This window comes from Rhinopithecus bieti, unplaced genomic scaffold, assembly GCF_001698545.2.
Source record: "Rhinopithecus bieti isolate Rb0 unplaced genomic scaffold, ASM169854v2 scaffold_3615, whole genome shotgun sequence".
Lineage (NCBI taxonomy): Eukaryota > Metazoa > Chordata > Mammalia > Primates > Cercopithecidae > Rhinopithecus > Rhinopithecus bieti.
Genome location: NW_016804369.1, coordinates 841642 through 861455, shown reverse-complemented (window position 1 = coordinate 861455; position 19814 = coordinate 841642). Strand labels below are relative to the sequence as shown.

At 41.6% G+C, this 19814-nt stretch overlaps 1 protein-coding gene across 7 annotated transcripts in view; it reads left to right on the top strand.

Annotated features, from left to right (window-relative positions):
- Positions 1–19814, top strand: part of TMEM132D (transmembrane protein 132D) — an 865119-nt gene that overhangs the window by 572051 nt on the left and 273254 nt on the right. For all 7 annotated transcript variants that reach the window (XM_017867541.1, XM_017867544.1, XM_017867542.1 and 4 more), the window contains one exon: positions 14166–14349. In XM_017867541.1, the coding sequence (XP_017723030.1) occupies positions 14166–14349 (184 nt within the window). The remainder of the gene's footprint in view (positions 1–14165; positions 14350–19814) is intronic.

Genomic DNA, 19814 nt, shown 5'->3' with positions numbered 1-19814 from the left:
TTGCTGCACCCATCAACCCGTCATCTAGGTTTTAAGCCCCACATGCATTAGGTATTTCTCCTAATTATATCTCTCCCCTTGCCGTCCACCCACCGACAGGCCCTGGCATGTGATGCTCCCCTTCCTGTGTCCATGTGATCTCATCGTTCAACTCCCACTTGTGAGTGAGAACATGTGGTGTCTGGTTTTCTGTTCCTGTGTTAATTTGCTGAGAATGATGGTTTCCAGCTTCATCCATGTCCCCACAAAGGACATGAACTCATTTGCTTTTATGGCTGCACAGTATTCCATGGTGAATATGTGCCACATTTTCTTTATCCAGTCTATCATTGATGAGCATTTGGGTTGGTTCCAGGTCTTTGCTATTGTGAATAGCACTGCAGTATACATATGTGTGCATGTGTCTTTATAGTAGAATGGTTGATAATCCCTTGGGTATATACCCAGTAATGGGATTGCTGGGTCAAATGGTATTTCTGGTTCTAGATCCTTGAGGGATCACCACACTGTCTTCCACTATGGTTAAACTAGTGTAAACTAATTTACACCCCCACCAACTGTGTAAAAGCATTCCTATTTCTTCACATCCTCTCCAGTACCTGTTGTTTCCTGACTTTTTAATGATCACATTCTCACTGGTGTGAGATGGTATCTCACTGTGGTTTTGATTTGCATTTCTCTGATGACCAGTGATGATGAGCTTTTTTTTCATGTTTGTTGGCCACATAAATGTCTTCTTTTAAGAAGTGTCTCTTCATATCCTTCACCCACTTTTTGATGGGTTTGTTTGTTTGTTTCTTGTAAATTTGTTTAAGTTTCTTATAGATTTTGGATGTTAGACCTTTGTCAGATGGATAGATTGCAAAAATGTTCTCCCATTCTGTAGGTTTCCTGTTCACTCTAATGATATTTTCTCTTGTTGTGTAGAAGCTCTTTAGTTTAATTAGATCTCATTTGTCAATTTTGGCTTTTCTTGCCATTACTTTCGGTGTTTTAGTCATGAAGTCTTTGCCTATGCCTATGTCCTGAATGGTATTGCCTACGTTTTCCTCTAGTGTTTTTGTGGTTTTAGGTTTTATGTTTAAGTCTTTAATCCATCTTGAGTTAATTTTTGTATAAGGTATAAAGGAAAGGGTCTGGTTTCTGTTTTCCACATATGGCTAGCCAGTTTTCACAGCACCATCTATTAAATAGGGAATCCTTTCTCCATTGCCTGTTTTTTCAGGTGTGTTGAAGATCAGATGGTTGTCGATGTGTGGTGTTATTTCTGAGGTCTCTGTTCTGTTCCATTAGTCTATATATCTGTTTTGGTACCAGTACCACACTGTTTTGGTTACTGTACCCTTGTAGTATAGTTTGAAGTCAGAGAGCATGATGCCGCCAGCTTTGTTCTTTTTGCTTAGGATTGTCTTGGCTATACAGGCTCTTTTTTGGTTCCATGTGAAATTTAAAGTAGTTTTTCCTAGTTCTGTGAAGAAAGTCAATGGTAGCTTGATGGAGATAGCATTGAATCTATAAATTGCTTTGGGCAGGATGGCCATTTTCACGATACTGATTCTTCCTCTCCATGAGCATGGAATGTTTTTCCATTTGTCTGTGTCCTCTCTTATTTCCTTGAGCAGTGGTTTGCAGTTCTCCCTGAAGAGGTCCTTCACGTTCCTCATAAGTTATATTCCTAGGTATTGTATTCTCTTTGTAGCGATTTTGATTGGGAATTCATTCATGACTTGGTTCTCTGCTTGTCCATTATTAGTGTATGGGAATGCTTGTGATACTTGCATATCGATTTTTTATCCTGAGACTGCCGAAGTTGCTTATCGGCTTAAGGAGTTTTTGGGCTGAGACAATGGGGTTTTCTAAATATACAATCATGTCATCTTCAAAGAGACAATTTGAGTTCCTCTCTTCCTATTTGAATACCCTTTATTTCTTTCTCTTGCCTGATTGCCCTGGCCAGAACTTCCAATACTGTGTTGAATAGGAGTGGTGAGAGAGGGCATCCTTGTCTTGTGCCGGTTTTCAAAAGGAGTGCTTCCAGCTTGTGCCCATTCAGTATGATACTGGCTATGGGTTTTTCAAAAATAGCTCTTATTATTGTGAGATATGTTCAGATCTAAAATTGACACCCTAACATCACAATTAAAAGAGCTAGAGAAGCAAGAGAAACAAATTCAAAAGCTAGCAGAAGACAAGAAATAAGTAAGATCAAAGCAGAACTGAAGGAGACAGAGTCATGAAAATCCCTTCAAAAAAATCCGTGAATCCAGGAGCTGGTTTTTTGAAAAGATTAACAAAATAGAGACCGCTAGTCAGACTAATAAAGTAGAAAAGAGAGAAGAATCAAATGGACAAAATAAGAAATGATAAAGGGGATATCACCACGGACCCCACAGAAATACAAACTACCATCAGAGAATACTACAAACACCTCTAGGATAATAAACTAGCAAATCTAGAAGAAATGGATAAATTCCTAAACAAACGCATCCTACCAAGACTAAACCAGGAAGAAGTCGAATCCCTGAATAGACCAATAACAAGTTCTGAAATTGAGGCAGTAATTAATAGCCTACCAACCAAAAAAAGCCCAGGACCAGACAAATTCACAGCCGAATTTTACCAAAGGTACAAAGAGGAGCTGGTACCATTCCTCCTAAAACTATTCCAAACAGCAGAAAAAGAGGGACTCCTCCCCAACTCATTTTATGAAGCCAGCATCGTCCTGATACCAAAACCTGGCAGAAACACAACAAAAAAAGAAAATTTCAAGCCAGTATCCCTGATGAACATTGATGTGAAAATCCTCAATAAAATACTGGCAAACTGAATCCAGCAGCAGCACATCAGAAAGCTTATCCACCACAATCAAGTCGACTTCATCCCTAGGATGCAAGGCTGGTTCAACATATGCAAATCAATAAATATAATCCATCACATAAACAGAACCATGTCTAGCTCTTTTCTTCTTTTCCTCTCATCAAACATGCACACAACTGCTGCAGAGGTTTATCCTGACTGAGCAGCAAAATGCTTGAACATAGGATATTTCATCACGCTTTCCCTCCCGCTTACAAAACAAACTCATTTGAAGTATAGTATTGAAGGCCATAGTTCCAGTAGGAGGCCATTTCTCTTACTTTTCCAAATAATAACAAAGCCAAATACCAGTATTACATAGAAACACCAGTTTTCTGTTCTCAAGCCCATTCGGTTGAAACTGGTCCCAATGTTCGAGAATATATCCCAGTGGTGAGTTCTTTGGAACCGATGCTGTGGTTCACATGAAGGAAGCAGGTGATGCTGAAAGAAAAGTTCCAAACCTGTGAGATCGTATTGCCGGTGGCCGAGTTCCACTAACAAGGATAAGACAGGTTTTGAAGGCCAGCTGCATTAATGAGGGGATCCCTGCCAAAATTGGATTCTCTTATTCACATTATCCAAATAACATAAGTGAACTGAGCCAGGAATCTTAGATAAACCACCACACGGACTTTGACAAAATGTTAAATAAGGCAAAGGAAATGAAGAGGATTTAGATGAGAAGGACCAGAGCAAGCAGATTCTGGGCAATAGCAGACAAGCAAAGCTGGTTTGCCCAAATCCAAGAAAGGAAAGAGGAAGTTTTTTAGTGTGCAAAATGAAACAAAATGGTAAAGGGAAGAGTCCCCTGATTCCATCCTTGTGCTTCTCAATCACACCTTGTGCTTCTCAATCACACCTTGTGCTTCTCAATCACACCTTGTGCTTCTCAATCACACCTAGTCAGTGTAGTGACAACAAAACACAACCACATCTACCTGATCGTACTGCTCATAGCTNGCTTCATCCATGTCCCCACAAAGGACATGAACTCATTTGCTTTTATGGCTGCACAGTATTCCATGGTGAATATGTGCCACATTTTCTTTATCCAGTCTATCATTGATGAGCATTTGGGTTGGTTCCAGGTCTTTGCTATTGTGAATAGCACTGCAGTATACATATGTGTGCATGTGTCTTTATAGTAGAATGGTTGATAATCCCTTGGGTATATACCCAGTAATGGGATTGCTGGGTCAAATGGTATTTCTGGTTCTAGATCCTTGAGGGATCACCACACTGTCTTCCACTATGGTTAAACTAGTGTAAACTAATTTACACCCCACCAACTGTGTAAAAGCATTCCTATTTCTTCACATCCTCTCCAGTACCTGTTGTTTCCTGACTTTTAATGATCACATTCTCACTGGTGTGAGATGGTATCTCACTGTGGTTTTGATTTGCATTTCTCTGATGACCAGTGATGATGAGCTTTTTTTTCATGTTTGTTGGCCACATAAATGTCTTCTTTTAAGAAGTGTCTCTTCATATCCTTCACCCACTTTTGATGGGTTTGTTTGTTTGTTTCTTGTAAATTTGTTTAAGTTTCTTATAGATTTTGGATGTTAGACCTTTGTCAGATGGATAGATTGCAAAATGTTCTCCCATTCTGTAGGTTTCCTGTTCACTCTAATGATATTTTCTCTTGTTGTGTAGAAGCTCTTTAGTTTAATTAGATCTCATTTGTCAATTTTGGCTTTTCTTGCCATTACTTTCGGTGTTTTAGTCATGAAGTCTTTGCCTATGCCTATGTCCTGAATGGTATTGCCTACGTTTTCCTCTAGTGTTTTGTGGTTTTAGGTTTTATGTTTAAGTCTTTAATCCATCTTGAGTTAATTTTGTATAAGGTATAAAGGAAAGGGTCTGGTTTCTGTTTTCCACATATGGCTAGCCAGTTTTCACAGCACCATCTATTAAATAGGGAATCCTTTCTCCATTGCCTGTTTTTTCAGGTGTGTTGAAGATCAGATGGTTGTCGATGTGTGGTGTTATTTCTGAGGTCTCTGTTCTGTTCCATTAGTCTATATATCTGTTTTGGTACCAGTACCACACTGTTTTGGTTACTGTACCCTTGTAGTATAGTTTGAAGTCAGAGAGCATGATGCCGCCAGCTTTGTTCTTTTGCTTAGGATTGTCTTGGCTATACAGGCTCTTTTTTGGTTCCATGTGAAATTTAAAGTAGTTTTCCTAGTTCTGTGAAGAAAGTCAATGGTAGCTTGATGGAGATAGCATTGAATCTATAAATTGCTTTGGGCAGGATGGCCATTTTCACGATACTGATTCTTCCTCTCCATGAGCATGGAATGTTTTCCATTTGTCTGTGTCCTCTCTTATTTCCTTGAGCAGTGGTTTGCAGTTCTCCCTGAAGAGGTCCTTCACGTTCCTCATAAGTTATATTCCTAGGTATTGTATTCTCTTTGTAGCGATTTTGATTGGGAATTCATTCATGACTTGGTTCTCTGCTTGTCCATTATTAGTGTATGGGAATGCTTGTGATACTTGCATATCGATTTTTTATCCTGAGACTGCCGAAGTTGCTTATCGGCTTAAGGAGTTTTGGGCTGAGACAATGGGGTTTTCTAAATATACAATCATGTCATCTTCAAAGAGACAATTTGAGTTCCTCTCTTCCTATTTGAATACCCTTTATTTCTTTCTCTTGCCTGATTGCCCTGGCCAGAACTTCCAATACTGTGTTGAATAGGAGTGGTGAGAGAGGGCATCCTTGTCTTGTGCCGGTTTTCAAAAGGAGTGCTTCCAGCTTGTGCCCATTCAGTATGATACTGGCTATGGGTTTTCAAAATAGCTCTTATTATTGTGAGATATGTTCAGATCTAAAATTGACACCCTAACATCACAATTAAAAGAGCTAGAGAAGCAAGAGAAACAAATTCAAAAGCTAGCAGAAGACAAGAAATAAGTAAGATCAAAGCAGAACTGAAGGAGACAGAGTCATGAAAATCCCTTCAAAAAAATCCGTGAATCCAGGAGCTGGTTTTTTGAAAAGATTAACAAAATAGAGACCGCTAGTCAGACTAATAAAGTAGAAAAGAGAGAAGAATCAAATGGACAAAATAAGAAATGATAAAGGGGATATCACCACGGACCCCACAGAAATACAAACTACCATCAGAGAATACTACAAACACCTCTAGGATAATAAACTAGCAAATCTAGAAGAAATGGATAAATTCCTAAACAAACGCATCCTACCAAGACTAAACCAGGAAGAAGTCGAATCCCTGAATAGACCAATAACAAGTTCTGAAATTGAGGCAGTAATTAATAGCCTACCAACCAAAAAAAGCCCAGGACCAGACAAATTCACAGCCGAATTTTACCAAAGGTACAAAGAGGAGCTGGTACCATTCCTCCTAAAACTATTCCAAACAGCAGAAAAGAGGGACTCCTCCCCAACTCATTTTATGAAGCCAGCATCGTCCTGATACCAAAACCTGGCAGAAACACAACAAAAAAAGAAAATTTCAAGCCAGTATCCCTGATGAACATTGATGTGAAAATCCTCAATAAAATACTGGCAAACTGAATCCAGCAGCAGCACATCAGAAAGCTTATCCACCACAATCAAGTCGACTTCATCCCTAGGATGCAAGGCTGGTTCAACATATGCAAATCAATAAATATAATCCATCACATAAACAGAACCATGTCTAGCTCTTTTTCTTCTTTTCCTCTCATCAAACATGCACACAACTGCTGCAGAGGTTTATCCTGACTGAGCAGCAAAAATGCTTGAACATAGGATATTTCATCACGCTTTCCCTCCCGCTTACAAAACAAACTCATTTGAAGTATAGTATTGAAGGCCATAGTTCCAGTAGGAGGCCATTTCTCTTACTTTTCCAAATAATAACAAAGCCAAATACCAGTATTACATAGAAACACCAGTTTTCTGTTCTCAAGCCCATTCGGTTGAAACTGGTCCCAATGTTCGAGAATATATCCCAGTGGTGAGTTCTTTGGAACCGATGCTGTGGTTCACATGAAGGAAGCAGGTGATGCTGAAAGAAAAGTTCCAAACCTGTGAGATCGTATTGCCGGTGGCCGAGTTCCACTAACAAGGATAAGACAGGTTTTGAAGGCCAGCTGCATTAATGAGGGGATCCCTGCCAAAAATTGGATTCTCTTATTCACATTATCCAAATAACATAAGTGAACTGAGCCAGGAATCTTAGATAAACCACCACACGGACTTTGACAAAAATGTTAAATAAGGCAAAGGAAATGAAGAGGATTTAGATGAGAAGGACCAGAGCAAGCAGATTCTGGGCAATAGCAGACAAGCAAAGCTGGTTTGCCCAAATCCAAGAAAGGAAAGAGGAAGTTTTTTAGTGTGCAAAATGAAACAAAATGGTAAAGGGAAGAGTCCCCTGATTCCATCCTTGTGCTTCTCAATCACACCTTGTGCTTCTCAATCACACCTTGTGCTTCTCAATCACACCTTGTGCTTCTCAATCACACCTAGTCAGTGTAGTGACAACAAAACACAACCACATCTACCTGATCGTACTGCTCATAGCTGTCAAATACCAACTCTCAATATAGTGACAACAAAACACAACCACATCTACCTGATCTTACTGCTCATAGCTGTCAAATACCAACTCTCAATATAGTGACAACAAAACACAACCACATCTACCTGATCTTACTGCTCATAGCTGTCAAATACCAACTCTCAATATAGTGACAACAAAACACAACCACATCTACCTGATCTTACTGCTCATAGCTGTCAAATACCAACTCTCAATATAGTGACAACAAAACACAACCACATCTACCTGATCTTACTGCTCATAGCTGTCAAATACCAACTCTCAATATAGTGACAACAAAACACAACCACATCTACCTGATCTTACTGCTCATAGCTGTCAAATACCAACTCTCAATATAGTGACAACAAAACACAACCACATCTACCTGATCTTACTGCTCATAGCTGTCAAATACCAACTCTCAATATAGTGACAACAAAACACAACCACATCTACCTGATCTTACTGCTCATAGCTGTCAAATACCAACTCTCAATATAGTGACAACAAAACACAACCACATCTACCTGATCTTACTGCTCATAGCTGTCAAATACCAACTCTCAATATAGTGACAACAAAACACAACCACATCTACCTGATCTTACTGCTCATAGCTGTCAAATACCAACTCTCAATATAGTGACAACAAAACACAACCACATCTACCTGATCTTACTGCTCATAGCTGTCAAATACCAACTCTCAATATAGTGACAACAAAACACAACCACATCTACCTGATCTTACTGCTCATAGCTGTCAAATACCAACTCTCAATATAGTGACAACAAAACACAACCACATCTACCTGATCTTACTGCTCATAGCTGTCAAATACCAACTCTCAATATAGTGACAACAAAACACAACCACATCTACCTGATCTTACTGCTCATAGCTGTCAAATACCAACTCTCAATATAGTGACAACAAAACACAACCACATCTACCTGATCTTACTGCTCATAGCTGTCAAATACCAACTCTCAATATAGTGACAACAAAACACAACCACATCTACCTGATCTTACTGCTCATAGCTGTCAAATACCAACTCTCAATATAGTGACAACAAAACACAACCACATCTACCTGATCTTACTGCTCATAGCTGTCAAATACCAACTCTCAATATAGTGACAACAAAACACAACCACATCTACCTGATCTTACTGCTCATAGCTGTCAAATACCAACTCTCAATATAGTGACAACAAAACACAACCACATCTACCTGATCTTACTGCTCATAGCTGTCAAATACCAACTCTCAATATAGTGACAACAAAACACAACCACATCTACCTGATCTTACTGCTCATAGCTGTCAAATACCAACTCTCAATATAGTGACAACAAAACACAACCACATCTACCTGATCTTACTGCTCATAGCTGTCAAATACCAACTCTCAATATAGTGACAACAAAACACAACCACATCTACCTGATCTTACTGCTCATAGCTGTCAAATACCAACTCTCAATATAGTGACAACAAAACACAACCACATCTACCTGATCTTACTGCTCATAGCTGTCAAATACCAACTCTCAATATAGTGACAACAAAACACAACCACATCTACCTGATCTTACTGCTCATAGCTGTCAAATACCAACTCTCAATATAGTGACAACAAAACACAACCACATCTACCTGATCTTACTGCTCATAGCTGTCAAATACCAACTCTCAATATAGTGACAACAAAACACAACCACATCTACCTGATNGAGACAGAGCCATCAATGCTTTTGCTCCTAATGTTTTGCAGGCAGACAGTTGGAAATCGGGAGGCACATAGGAAAAGACTAAGTTAAAATCCCTAAGACCCTTGAAATAAAGTCTCCTGAAAATGACAGTGAAACAGAGACAGCAACCAAGAAATTGATCCATGCAGCAATAGAAAAAGGCAGGTTAATATGAAGAGCCTGCGGTGCCAAACCTGCTTTTAGCCGAGAGGGACTTTACTGAGAGGAGCCTCTAACCCCCTAAATCTTAGAAGCAACTAAATCGGGCCCTAACCCAAGATCAGGCCTCTAACCCAAGGTTGGTCAAGCATCCTTGCCTTTTATTAAGAGTGGCCTCTAACCCACTCTGTCTTAGGAGAGACTCTGACTCCCCTAAGTTGGGCCTCTAACCCAATCCCATTCTGTACCCAGGTATATGCACCCCACTTGCCCAAAGTTAGCCAATTGGTGCATGCAGATGATTTTCCTTTGGGTCGGGGGTCTCTTCAGTATCATCCGTTTGGGGTTTGCCAGAAATATGTTACAGGACCCCAACATTTACCCAAAGGTGGTCATTGGGTCAGGGTTTCTGCACTCTAGTCCCATCTGTGGTCACCAGAAATATGTTACAGGAAAGGGGTTCTGATCCAGACCCCAAGAGAGGGTTCTTGGATCTCGTGCAAGAAAGAATTCAGGGCAAGTCCAAAGTGCAAAGCAAAAGCAAGCTTATTAAGAAAGTAAAGTGGCGAAAGGACAGCTACTCCATAGACAGCGTAGGACATTCCGGAAGTAAGAGGAGGAAGGTGTCCACCCTGGGTACAATGTTTGTGTATATGGAGAAATGTGCTCTGCTACAAGGGTTTGTGATAAAGGATTAATTTTCTTAATTACTATGTTTTATAAGAATCAATATTATTATCTTTATTTCTTTGAGACAGGGTCTTGCTGTCACCCAGGCTGGAGTGCAGTGGCACGATCTCAGTTCACTGCAACCTCTGCCTCCTGGGTTCAAGCAATTCTCCTGCCTCAGCCTCCCCAGTAGGTGGGATTACAGGCACATGCCACCATGCCCGGCTAGTTTTTTTTTTTTTTCTTAGAGGTGAGGCTCCACCATGTTGGCCAGGCTGATCTTGAACTCCTGACCTCAAGTGATCCACCCGCCTCAGACTCCCCTAAGTGCTGGGATTACAGGAATGAGCCACCACGCCCAGCAACATTATTTTCTGTAAAGCAAAATTAGGAATGTCTTTTTTCTCCAGATATTGGGATATCTGGACACTCCCAAGTCTGGGTCTGTTTAGTTAACATTAATTTGTTCCCTTAACCGTAAGCATCTAGATGCTAGGAATGCCTAACTTTCTGGGAATGCAGCTCAGCAAGCCCCAGCCTCATTTTCCAGCCCTCACTCAAGATGGAATTGCTCTGGTTCAAACACCTTTGACCCTGGCTCCACTCAGGAACAATGAGAAATCTCTAAGGATGATGCCTGGACATTGCTTTATTTGTAAAGTTCCCAGGCAATTTGAATGCATGGGAGGTGGAAAAATCACTGCTTTAACCAGATATATTTTATAAACTTCTCTTTGACTGACTGTATTTATCTCCTATAATACATCAGATTCCCTTCTGATGAATATCAGGAATTGCATTCTATTATAAGCACAAAATGCAACAAGATAAACATGACCATTGTTTTCGGGATATGTACCATCTGTCAGACACACAAACTGCAAGGGCACAGTCCTTGTCTTCAGAGTAAAACGTGAAGAAGTGATAAATATTGCCTACTATGCAAGAGTTTGGAAAGCTGTTCAGTGCTAAATATTTACAAAAGGGCATTAAAATTCAAATCCCCACTGTTGCACTAAGATACACGTGATGAGATATTCCAACGAGATCACCGTGTGCAGCATTTATAAAGGAAATTGTCGGGAACTCGGTCCACAACCCTACTGTAGATGAACTATTGGGGAACTCAGAAACCCGGTCCACAACCCTACTGTAGATGAACTATTGGGGAACTCAAGAACTTGGGCCACAGCCCTACCATAGATGAACTATTGGGGAACTCACGCAAGCTAAGGAGTCTTTCCACAAAATCACACACATGCAGCGTTTTCCCCACAAGTTCAAGGTACAACCTTCCTGAACGTTGGTATAGTCCTGGGTTAAGAATTCTCAACTTAGAATATTTTCATCACCACTTCTTAGAGAGGGCAGTTGGCTGAAAAAAGACATTGTTGCTTTTACATCTTGGCCAGGAAAAGGATCTAAAGAAGAAGGGAAAATCTAAATTTATAGAACAATCATGTAAGGTTATAGGAAGAGTAAAATTAGATGAAGTAAATGGAGCACTTATTACCTTATATTTATTGAATGGTATTATAGGTGGGTCTTCTAGGATGGCAAGAACTTACATATATGAAGAGATTTATAAGGTTTTTCTGATAAAACAAACTCTAAAAACAGAAGTATGGGGCTGTGGGGCGGGAGGCGCCCAGTATTCCAGTGCAGGCAAGGTTTGTCGATTTTTATTTGAGGTCAAGGAACCTGGAAGGAAATAGGGGTAGAATGTGATGTGGACATATAAGCAGTTATTGTGTACAATGAACTACACTCATGCAGGTGTTCACACGGCTCAAACACAAGTAATGCTAATTCTGTTCTATAAATTCCTTTTCTCGTGATTAAAAACAGAAGGCGAGGCCCAACACAGACAAGATGGAGATTATCCCATTTCATCAACAGGAAAGTCATACCAAAATTCTTATCAAGTTCAAATACAAAAACAAAGATGCATTCTAGCATATGAATTCCGAGTTCCCTCTAGCTGTGAGTAGAAATGCCAGTCAGGCTTCAAAGAGACGGTGGCATCCTTTTCTTTCTTTTTTTTTTTTTGAGAGGGAGTCTCGCTCTGTCGCCCGGGCTGGAGTGAGCGGCGCCATCTCAGCTCACTGCAAGCTCCACCTCCCGGGTTTACACCATTCTCCTGCCTCAGCCTCCCAAGTAGCTGGGACTACAGGCACCGCCACCTCGCCCGGCTAGTTTTTTGTATTTTTTAGTAGAGACGGGGTTTCACGGTGTTAGCCAGGATGGTCTCGATCTCCTGACGTCGTGATCCGCCTGTCTCGGCCTCCCAAAGTGCTGGGATTACAGGCTTGAGCCACCGCGCCCGGCCTCCTTTTCTTATGAAAAGAAAGGTGTGGGAAAAAAAAGCCCACCATGGCCTAGGGAATTTGTTGACAATTTTTATCACACCAGCTGCTTCTCAAAGAGTTAAACAACTTTCTTTCAGGAGGCAAGGAGTGCATTTTGTAGGATTCAAAAACCAGCCGTCATCTTTTCCCCATCATTACTCATAGCCCATTGCAGCTATCCCGTTCCATGGAAGAGATGGCTGCTTAAGCGGAAGGCTGATCTCCACAATTGGGATTCTTTCTTTTGGCAGTTCTTCTCATCTCATTTCTCTGCCCCCCCGCTTCCTCTCCTCTTTCTTTTCCCCCTCCCCTTCGTCTTCTTCTATCTTTCTTTTTCTTTTCTTATTGTTTCTTTCTTTTTTTTTTTTTTTTTTTAGACCTATTTTCATTCTGTCGCCCAGGCTGGAGTGCCGTGGTATGATCCCAGCTCATCACAACCTCTGCCTCCCAAGTTCAAGCAATTCTCATGCCTCAGCCTCCCGAGTAGCTGAGATTGTAGGCACATGCCACCACACCCGGCTAATTTTGTTATTATTAGTAGAGATAGAGTTTTGCCCTGTTGGCCAAGCTGATCTCAAACTCCTGACCTCAAGTGATCGTTTTCATCTTTCCTTTCTTTCTACTTCTCTCTCTCCTTCCATTTCTCCCTCCCTCCTCCTTTCTCTCTCTCCCTCCTTCTCTGTTCATTAGAATCTCCCCTGATATTCTAGTTTTCCATCTCATCCCTCCCATTGAGAACAAGGCTCCCTGGAAGCCCCACCATTTATCTCTGAGCTTCTTACTGATAAACTTGGGTGAGTCTGGCGGTGTGATAAAAAATGTCAACAGCTTTGTCACATATAAAAGAACAAACCTTATTCTCCTAAATGTCAGAGTTCAATGATCATTTCTCAAAGGTTTAAATTCAAATCTTTTAGAAATAGATCTGACAGGTAGACGTTGTTTGTCCACTGAGGCTTTAAAATGCACCTCTCTCAGCGGGTTCCTCTGTTCATTCTCACCTACACCCTGTTCATTTCCTCTCAGGCAAAGGCAGGCACTAAATCTACATTTTTCTGCCTGTCACATAGAAGAGCAGATATTATACCAAAAATCACTATGATGAGGCAGCCAGCTAATTAATTACTTAAATAGCTGTAAAAATAATCCAGAAAGTCCTAGGTGGATTTGTTTCTAGATGTATGCTTATAGGAAAATTGAGTGTCTAGCAACCAGTCTTTGTCTCAATGACTCCCATCTCCATGTAGTATCTGGCGACTTCTCCATGCTCATCACAGCGACCCCCTTGACCCTGCTTTGTTGTGCACACCTTGCCTGTTTCTCTGCAATTCTGTCTTACCACTGCCAGATAACAGAACCGTGTCACCCTCAGACATCCTTAAAATTCTGTGCACCCAACTCAATCTGGCTGTGGCTTTGGAAAATCCAATAGAAGTTGCATAGACATTTGTGAGAGTGAGGAAACGTGTTCTCCTAAATGGAGAATGGGAAAGGAAGCGTTTAAGAAATGCAATCACTATTTCCTGTAATTATCCACAAATACCCGCTCTGGGGCAGCTGAGCAGCCCACAGACAGAAGGACTTTGGAACCTGGAGTGATAGTATCTAAGACCAGGCAAACGCTGCAGAGCATATTAAAGCTCCTTTGTTCATTTTGGAATGGCATCTCTGAATGCTCTTTGCAGAGATGTGTGCACTTGATTTCATGTGGAGGTACATAGAGAAATGGCCAAGGGCTGCCCACTCTCTGCCAAGCATGCTATGCCTCATCAGTCCCTGAAAGCTGTTCTCCTCTGTGTCTTCTCTCCAGTGCGGATGGCGCCTCCTACGAGGTCATGCAGATCGACGTGGAGGTGGAAGAGCCCGGTGACCTGCCAGCCACACAGCTGGTCACGTGGCAGGTCGAGTACCCTGGAGAGATCACATCTGACTTGGGAGTGTCGAAGATCTATGTGAGCCCAAAGGACTTGATTGGAGTTGTGCCACTTGCTATGGTAAGCAAGCCCCTCCTTGGGCTGTTAGGACTGAACTCGGGGGAGGGGAAGGCGCCGTACGGTGACCCAGGCTGGGTGGGGAAAAGTGGAGGACCCAAGAACCCGGACAGTGAGAAATGAAACCACAAAGTTGACTGCCAATAGACAATTGTTGTGTGTGTGTGTGTGTGTGTGTGTGTGTGTGTGTGTGTATCTATCTATCTATCTATCTATCTATCTATCTATCTATCTATAAAACAATTTTCTTAACATATTATTTAGAAAATAACTTCCAGGTGTTAGATTTGGGTCTGCTATTGTGTGAAAATTATTGATGACTTGATAGATGTGTTTGTAGCTTATGATGTAGACACCTGTGTATCTCGAACCCACACAGCTGTGGAGTTCATGTAGCTCAAGTATGGGAGTGAAATGTGCTGAGACATTTGTCAAACACCTGCCTGGTCCCCCAGACCACCAATCAGAAAATATTGACCAGTGTTCTTATGATATGCTGAAAGAACACCAGAAATCAGTTCTTCAATCCAAGGCAACTGGACAGCTGCCTGGTGACACTAAACTGGTTACTGTGTTTGTTGTTCATTAGGAAATGTAAAGGTGTTTGGGTGACTGTAGTTGACAAGGGCTCTTACTCTTTTATTTGAGAGGCACTGAGCATTCCTCGTTATTATTTTGTGTGAGACGGTCGTGCCCTTTGCTTTGGACTCTTAGTGGTTCTGTCACAGGGAATAGCAATGCTTGAACGTTGAGGGAATAGCAAGGAGAAAGGCTTGAACCCGGGAGGTGGAGGTGACAGAGCCAGCCTGAGTGACAGACGGAGACTTCATCTCAAAACAAAACAAAATGAAATATGGTGGGCTGAGTTGTTAGCAACGGGCTCTGTGCGGCTTCCTCTGGAACTAAGTGGCGAGCCAGAGTCCTGTCTGATCAACCTTTTGTACTGGGAGTGTTCTGACTCTTCCCAGAGCAAGGTGCCTTATTTTAACCTTGACTTGGTTGGTAAAAGAGTGTTGTCATGCAAGGAATGTGGTTGCCATTATTAAATTACTTTGCTTTTGTTCATTCTATCTTTATTGAGAGATATGTGAAAGAAATGTTAGATCCATGCATCCATTGATTGATTGATTGATTGATTAATGTCACACATCCCTGACACAGAAGAGAAAAGGAGGAAAGCCAGCCTGCCTGGACCGCGGGCAGTGAGTGAGTTGAGTTTAGTCTCCGGGGAACTTGGAAGCCAGCATGAGGAGTTGGATTGTTGCATGCAGTGGGAAGCCCCTGTGAGGGGTCTGCAGGGGAGCCACATGGACTGACTTATGTTTTCAGAAGATCAGTGTGGCTGTACATGGAGAATGAATTCAAGAGGGTAAGAGAGCATTAGGGGACTGTATTCTGGCTTCTGGAAGAAAAAAAAAAAAAGACCTTATAATGCCGACCTACAGAGCTTGATGTTTACTTGGCTCTTGACATCCTGTGTAAATTTCAGCAGCCTGGGACTCATAAGGTGGCTCCGGCAGGTCAGGGTGTGGCCTCTTTCCATCCTGTTGCTTTGAGTAACCCCAAAGACATTGACCTAATCACTCTTACTCCAAACTAATGACAACCATACCCACGTTACAGCTATTTTCTAAATTTTCACATTTCATGTTGATGAAGTTGCAGGAAAATGGGAATCATTACACAAAGCAGGTGGAATTTTATATTTGTTAAGCTTTCTGGAAGTCAGTTTGGCAAATATTATTTAAAAGGTAATACAATATCGTATATTGTATTACTTTAAAAATTTTGTTTATTATTTATTTTTCTTTTTTTGTGAGACAGAGTTTCACTCTGTCGCCCAGGCTGGAGTGCAGTGGTGCAATCTCAGCTCACTGCAACTTCTGCCCCCCAGGTTCAAGTGATTCTCCTGCCTCAGCCTCCTGAGTAGCTGGGATTACAGGTACCTGCCAACATGCCCAGCTAATTTTTGTGTTTTTAGTAGAGATGGGGTTTCACCATGTTAGCCAGGCTGGTCTTGAACTCCTGACCTAAGGTGATCCACCTGCCTTGGTTTCCCAAAGTGCTGGAATTACAGGCATGAGCCACCATACCTGGCCTATAAATTTTTATAATATATTTTATAAGTGGAAAAGGGGAGAGTGTGCTTCTCTCCTTCTGGAGCACCCTACCTCTGTTCCTACTCCATCAGCCTAGGAGCTCCACCAAGTGCTGACATCTAGCTGCAAGGGAGCCTGGAGCGAGTGAGCTATTCCAGGAGCCAGATGCCCTGCTGCAAGCATGCAGCAGTGGGAGAAGGGAGTGCACCTGGGGAAATGTCTGGCGCTGTCCTGGATGAGATAATAGCAGTGGAGCAGCAGCATCCACCTTAGAAGACGAGACTTCCGGATGCACTGCATACAGGTGTGAAGAAAACACATGAATAAAAGATGTCTCCTAGCTTTAGGCCCAAACAAAAATTCCCGGTATATCTCCACGACGCTACCACACAAGCTTAAAATTTAAGAGCTTTTGGCCAGGCGCGGTGGCTCACGCCTGCAATACCAGCACTTTGGGAGGAGTGGATCACGGGGCGGGCGGATCACGAGGTCAGGATCAAGACCATCCTGACTAACATGGTGAAACCCCATCTCTGCTAAAAGTACAAAAAAATTAGCCAGGTGTGGTGACGGGCGCCTGTAGTCCCAGTTGCTGGGGAGGCTGAGGCAGGAGAATGGCGGGAACCCGGGAGGCGGAGCTTGCAGTGAGCCGAGATCACCCCACTGCGCTCCAGCCTGGGAGACAGAGTGAGACTCTGTCTCAAAAAAAAAAAGAATGAAGGGCTTTTTGTTATAAAATAACCTATGGTCTATATTTTGTACAAAATCTTTGCACACATTTTAATGAACCCCTTCAGGTAAACTTTTAGAAATAAATTCAAATCAAGGGATATGCAATATTGTATTACTTTTTCTATAATGTTTGCCAAACTGCCTTTCAGAAAGCTTAACCAATTTAAAATTCCGCCTGCTATGTGTAATGATACCCATTTTCCTGCAACTTCCTCTAACATGAAATATTAAAGTTTAGAAAACAGACAATTTATTCAGCAAAAAGTACATCTCAGTGTTGCTTTAATTTGCCCTTCTTAGATGACATTTTATTTCCTATTAAGCATTTGGTTTTTGCCCATTTTCTTTTCTCATTGGGAATTCAATTTCTTCTTATAGCTTTGTTAAAATCTTTTTTTTATTATGGTAGAAATCATATAACATTCAAGCTACCATCTTAACCATTTTAAGTGTATAGTTTAGTAATGTTAAGTATTTTCTCATTGCTGAGCAACAGATCTCCAGAACTTTTTCATCTTTTAACACTGAAACTCTAAAGCTACTAAACACAAATTCCTCCTCCCTCCTCCGCAGACACCGGTAACCACCTGTCTATTTCTATATATTAGTGATCCTAACCTTTCCATTGACATACTGCAGGTACTCTTACTAGTTTACCATTTGCCGATTAACTTTGCTGGTCAGACTTTTTTGGCTTGCACAGACTTCTGTCTGTTTGTTTAATTTGTATGTAGTCAAATCCATTATCTTTTCCATAATGGAAATCCCTCATCTCCCTCTAATTATATCCAAGACCAAAAAGGCATAAAATCTCCAAATATTAAACTATTCACACACAGCACAACTGTCTTCAAAACTAATGCTGAAAGTGAGTGCAATTGTGGTAATTTCGTGCTGTTGTTAAAGATTTCAGGTCCGCTTGGGCTGGAGCTGGTGGCCTCTCCATTCTTTGTGTGCTGTGCAATTTCATCTCCAGGAAAGCTCTGGGATGAGATGAGGTCAAGTGTTTGCATTGAAAGCTACGTTTTAGAAGCACATTTTTTTCAGTATTTTGTATTTTTTTATTGAAGTTTTCTTCAGTATTGTGCCTTTTTTCCCCTAATGTCTAGGGTCATGAAAGTTTTTAGTTTCTTAATCCAGTTATAGGTTTTTATGAGATTTATTACATTGTTTTTTCAGTTCAGGAAATCATGCCTTACTATGTTGTAAGTAAATATGTTTTTGTTTTTAGGGAGGCAAATTCTGAGGGAAAAGGTCATTAAAGGTGCATTAGCATTAATCTATTAAGTGCTTATCTGTAACCACATTAGTGTCTGAATCTGGAGAGTGGTGTTTGCTCTTCTTTTCTTTCTTTTTTTTGGAGACAGAGTCTCGCTTTGTCGCCCGGGCTGGAGCGCAGTGATGTGATCTCAGCTTACCGCAACCTCCGCCTCCCGGGTTCAATGGATTCTCAAGCCTCAGCCAAATAGCTGGGATTGCAGGTGTGCACCATCATGCCCGGCTAATTTTTATATTTTAGTAGAGATGGGGTTTTGCCATGTTGCCCAGGCTGGTCTCGAACTCCTGGCCTCAAGCAACCCACCCGCCTGTGCCTCCCAAAATGCTGGGATTAGGGGCATGAGCCACTGCACCCAGCCTGGTGTTTGCATGTCTTGGAAAAGTTGGAGTCCCGTTTGTAGGGACACAGCTTTCCAAGGAGAAAGATCTCCGTTTCTCAAAGTTCTTCAACGTCCTTCTGTCCTAACTGCCTCCTGAGTTTTGGCTAAAACAAGTGTTTCAAGTTTACACCAGTGTTCAGGGGTAATGGCACTGATATATATACTTTATCAATTTTTGAATGCCTTAGCAGCTAGTCCTTTAAAACATTGTAACAAGTCCTCTTCATTTTAAAATAAAACAAACCTTTTTCTTTCTCTTGGGTAGTGGCTGTTTGGATATTATGCTTGTGGCTAATGTTGTTGTAAGTGCAGGATATGGAGGTGAATGACTGTGCTCTCCTGTGGGATTTTAAGAACATGCCCTCCCAGGTGGGTCTCTTGACCAGCTTCTCATTTTGCTTTGGGTCTCAGCTATGACCACTAAGTTTTAGTTATTAGAATGGATCTGAGACTTCACATAAAACTTAATCAGGAGACATGGTCGGGACAGACAATGTCTGTATTATCCTTGAAAATAATCAAAGGAGAACTCCAGCCCTACAGCGACCCGGTGCTGATGGTGTTACGTGGCGCTCACCATGGCATAAGGATACACACAGACGCATCTGCCAAACCCAGCCCCAAAGATCCTGGAGAAGACCACAGAGCTCTTAAACAAACGTGAAGAATCAAATGTGCCATTGCTCTTTAGGAATGCAATTCGATATCACATTCTGAGCTTTTTCTCAAACGTGATTCTGATGGAAAGACAAAAAGCATCTCAGAATTGTCTTGTTAGAGCTCAGCTCCCAGGCCACATCCTCCACAGGGTCTTCCTTGATCCTTGGGCCCAGACAGGATCCACATTAACTCCTGTACTCTGTGCACCCATGTTTTCCTTGCACGCAATGAGGGCAGTAGGCAAGTCGGAGGGTTCTGACACTGCAGAGTTGTTCTTGAGGGTTGAGATCATGTGTTTGGAGCCGTCATAGGTAGGGGT